Source organism: Chlorocebus sabaeus, chromosome 16 (assembly GCF_047675955.1).
Source record: "Chlorocebus sabaeus isolate Y175 chromosome 16, mChlSab1.0.hap1, whole genome shotgun sequence".
Taxonomy (NCBI): domain Eukaryota; kingdom Metazoa; phylum Chordata; class Mammalia; order Primates; family Cercopithecidae; genus Chlorocebus; species Chlorocebus sabaeus.
Genome location: NC_132919.1, coordinates 16,074,155 through 16,078,726, shown reverse-complemented (window position 1 = coordinate 16,078,726; position 4,572 = coordinate 16,074,155). Strand labels below are relative to the sequence as shown.

General features: G+C 55.9%; 1 protein-coding gene across 2 annotated transcripts in view; it reads right to left on the bottom strand.

Annotated features, from left to right (window-relative positions):
* Nucleotides 1–445, bottom strand: part of LRRC75A (leucine rich repeat containing 75A) — a 49,160-nt gene extending 48,715 nt beyond the window's left edge. Inside the window, exon 1 of one of the 2 annotated variants that reach the window (XM_073004717.1) lies at nt 91–445. In XM_073004717.1, coding sequence (XP_072860818.1) covers nt 91–336 — 246 coding nt within the window. In that variant the 5' untranslated portion in view covers nt 337–445. The remainder of the gene's footprint in view (nt 1–90) is intronic. The other variant, XM_008010466.3, reaches the window with a different exon arrangement.
* Between the last annotated feature and the right edge of the window lie 4,127 nt (nt 446–4,572).

Sequence of the window (4,572 nt, the reverse complement as noted above, 5' to 3'; positions counted from 1 at the left end):
GCGGTGCCCCTCGGTGCCCCCAGCTTCCTCGGTTAGGGGTGGGGCGCCCCCTGGCCCGGCGCGCCCCCCGCGCCCCCTCCCCGCGCTCACCTGGCGCAGGTGCTGCAGCAGTGTCCCCGCCTCCTCCCGCCGGCCCTGGCGCACCATCCGCAGCAGCTCCTGGACCATGCCGACGCGCCGGTGGTAGGGGGGCAGCCCCGCGCCCGCGCGCCCCGCCTTGTCCCCGGCGCGCAGCAGCAGCGACGCCCAGAAGTCGGGCCGTTCGCGGCGGGGGCCCGGCGCAGCGCCGGGGCTGGCTCTCTCCGCCAGGCTGCCCTTGGTCTGCCGGGTGCCCATGCTGCCGCCGCCGCCCGCCGGGACTCTCTGCGCTGGGCCGCGAGGCCGCGTCCCCGCCAACCGCCCGCCCCTCGGCCGCCCGTGCGCGCCCGCCTCCCGGGCTGCAACTTTGGGGGAACTGTTGCGCGCGGGCGGCGCGGGGGCGGGCGGGCGGCTGTCGGCGCTCCCCGCGCTCCTCCCTCTTGGCTACCCGGGCGCGCTCCCCGGGCGCTCGCTGCCTGCCTGCCCGCCGGCCCCGCCCCGGCCCGGCCCGGCCCGCCCCGCCCCCGGCCCCCGCCCCCCGCCTCCGCGCCCGAGCTCCGCGGCGCCGCGCGTCTCCCTCCCCCCGCGCTCCGGCTCCTTCCCGCCCCGCGGCTCCGGGCGGGGGACCGCCAGGCGCTCCCTGCCTGCGTCCTCCTGGCAGTCGCGCCTCCTGCTGGTGGCAGCGCTGCGCTTCCCGGGGCCGTGGCGTGGGGGCGAGGGGAACGGGCAGGCCCCATGGGTCGTCGCTTTCGGTGCCCACCGGGCTCCCCCGACGCTTCCACCTCCGCGAGCCCGAGTGAGGCCCGCGGGAGGCGTCCGGTGCGTCGGGCGAGATGGGGAAAGTTTGGCGCATGGGGGTATGTGTGTTGGGGGGCTCTCTCAGGCCGAGTCGGGTTTCTCAAGGTGGGTTCCGCTGAGCCTTAACGCCCAAATCGTCGGAGGCGCTGATTAAAAACACAGGCTCCCAGGCCTCCCCCGAGACCTACTGAATGATAATCACCTTGGTGCTGGGATCCACCTTTTTAGCCAGCATCTTGGGTGATTCCCATGCACGCTCCTTTGAGACCCGGCCTGCTTGCAGGGCGCTGTAGTAGTGATGGTTGGTGCGCGAACCTGGAAACTGTGTGCGAACTTATGTGTTGTGTGCGTGCCCTTTCATGGAGAGGGCGTGTTGCTTCCATCATGCTCTCAAAGCATCTGGACCGGAGAGGTGTGAACTCCTGTGTTCTCTTGCTCTCACTCTCACAGCCCTGGAGAAGGGGCCCTGGGATAGTCCTGGTACAACAAAGCAAACGCAAGTCTGCGAGTTGGCCCAGCGGCACACCCCTGCTGGCCCACCTTCCTCCCCGTGCCTCTGCCAGGCCCAGCCTGTAAGGGACCAGAGCCCTGGGATCTCATGGTGTTGCCAGGGCATGCCAGAGTGAAGGCGAAGGCACGTGGGGGAGCTTCTCTGTTGCAGACCACAGGCCGCCCTGGTCCCCGCGCAGGGCAGAGCAATTGTGCAAGGTCGCCTCTGACCCCAGCCCTGGGTGTTGCTTGAGGGTGTAAAGGCACATGGGCTGTAGGGGCAGGAGGCTGGATCCCAAATCACAGGAAGCCGAGCCCCACTACTTAGCCCTGAGTATCAGGCGAGTCTTCAGCTTATTCTTTTTTTTTTTTTCTTTTTTTTTCTTGAGACGGAGTTTTGCTCTTGTTGCCCAAGCTGGAGTGCAGTGGCACAATCTCGGCTCACCACAACCTCCGTCTCCCAGGTTCAAGCAATTCTGCCTCAGCCTCCCGAGTAGCTGGGATTACAGGCATGCACCACCACACCCGGCTAGTTTTGTATTTTTAATAGAGACGGTGTTTCTCCATTGTTGAGGCTGATCTTGAACTCCTGACCTCAGGTGATCCGCCCGCCTCGGCCTCCCAAAGTGCTGGGATTACAGGCGTGAGCTACCGCGCCTGGCCGGCTTCAGCTTCTTGAGTCCTGCTTCTTTCTCTGTCAGGCTGGGATAATAACACTGCCAAGAATTGGGAGAGTAAAATCGGTGGACACTGCTAGAGGAAAAAATTCTTTAATGACATGAGTTAAAGTATTGTAAGGAAGACTTTATTCAGGACCATTACCATAGGTGTAGGGACCTCTGCAATGAGATTTTGCAGTTGTGGGGAAAGAGAGATTGAGCTCAACTCCAATTATAGCATGGGCAAGTGGGAATTCATTGCCAAGGAGCAGGGTGAGGGTCAGTGGATAGAAATTTACTAAGGGAAACATCAGGACTGAGGGGGATTCTGGCTAAACAGCGTGTATAGAGCACCCTTGACATAAGTAACTCCATCTTAGGAAAAGGGTTCGTTTTACATTTGAAAAAGTCCTATGCCAACGGGAACCAGATGTTCGCCTAATCAATAAAGACTACACCCCACCAGATAAGGACATAAACAGGCACACTCTTTACTATCAGTCCTCACCAGAGGACTCTGGCCATAAAAAGAGCAGGACTTCAGCAACTGGAGATGACCGTCTGGCTAGACCCCATCTTGCTCACACTCTGTGGACATCAAAGACTCTTCCTTGCAAGACATTGAGGACTGTTTGGATCAGGCCAGGAGACTCTTCTTGTCCAAGTCACTCTCCTTGGACTGTATTGTTAACCCCTTCTTCCCTATCCCCTTTTCTTTTGACGTGAAATGTTACTTTGATGTGGAATGTGTAATCTATAACATTGATATATTGATTAAGTATACTACCATGTATGGTTTGCAGTATTGACTGACTTGTGGAGTGACTTGGGCCTGTGTGCCCGTAGCTCTTATTACCAAGTGAATGGGGGAATACGAAGGAGAATTTGCCAACTTGAGAACTCCAGGTAGCTTGTGGCTTTTATGACTGAAATAGCATCAGTAAAAGCCGGACGTTGTAGAAAGACACACATGTGCATGAACCTGATTATTTCTGACCTTGTGCCACTCACAACACCAACCTAGCAGAATTCTTGCTTTAGACAGGCCAGGTGACCAGACATCACCTGGGGGAGGGTGGGGGATGATAAACCTAATCAGATATTGAAGATGATCAGATATACAAGATGGAGGGTTCTTGCTAAACTGACTTAACAGGGTTCTTTGCTAAAACTGGATTTTACATGGAAGTGCACAGAGGGTCTAGGAGAAGGTTTGGGAGCCTGACTAAAGTTTGGCCAAGCAAAGAGTCTTTGTCAATATATAAACTTCAAGCAGAGTAGAGGTGTTCTGCAAATGAGAGTTCCTCTTCCTGCTCTGGGATCACGGGTTTTCCATAGGTGTCTTCTCCATTATCCCTGAGTACCTTGAGTATGAGTCCTGGCATCTCTCCTGCAGGCTTTCTCTTCCTTTTGGCCACCCCACTCCCAAATGTCCATCTCTGCCAGCAGAGAACACTCAGCCTTCCTACAAGCTGGCTTTGCAGGGCTTGGACAGCACTTTCCAAACTTACCTGAACCCTTTGTATACAGAACACACCTGCTGGCATCTTCAGATAACCCAGCTTGAAAAATACTTAGGTGTCTCTCATCTCTGGTCTGCAGGACCGCCAGAAAGAGTGACCACCAAGGAAACCTACTGACCAGGCCCCTCCCTGCAGACAGTGAGCTCTACCCACCTGGAGACGGACCACACAACCTAGATAGCCTGTTGGCCTGCTTGAGGGTGTGTGGTGGGGGCAAATGCCATTTCAGTGGGAGAGGGCCCAGACCAGCCCCTCACTTGGGCTCTAAATGTTAGCCCTCTCCTCTTTTTCAGAGACCTGATTCTATCCTCCTCCCCTTGCTCTTAATTTTTTTACTGTGACCTTTCCTCTTTTCTGGTTTGTTCTCCTCAAGATATGCTCTACTCAAGTCTCTTCCATCTATTTGAAAAATTTCATTTGCCTCTGCCTGCTTCAGTCACCAGTGCCCTACCTTTATTCTTCCTTTTCAGCTAAGGTTTTTAGTTATTATCATTCCTTCCTCCCTCCCTCCCTCCCTTCCTTCTTTCCTTCCTTTCTTCCATTTTTCTTCCTTCTTTCCTTCCTTCCTTCCTCCCTTTTTTTTCTCTCTCTCTGTCTTCCTCCCTCCCTTCTTTCTTTTTTTTTGAGACAGGGTCTTTCCCTGATGCCCAGGCTGGAGTGCAGTGGCACCATCACGGTTCACTGCAACCTTGACCTCCTGGGCTCAAGCTAGCCTCCCACTTCAGCCTCCCAAGTAGCTAGGATCACAGGTGCACGCCACCATGGCTAGCTAACTTTTGTAATTTTTTTGTGGAGACGATTTTACCATGTTGTCCAGGCTGGTCTTGAACTCCTGGCCTCAAGCAATCCTCCGGCCTTGGCCCCCCAAAGTACTGGGATTACAGGTGTGAGTCACCACACCCAGCCTATTGTCATTCTTTCTTTACCTCCATTCATTCCTCACCCAGTTCAGTTTGGCTTCTGGCCACACCATGTCACTAAAATGTCTCTTGCCTTTAGCCTTTAGCAACAGCTAAATAAATGAC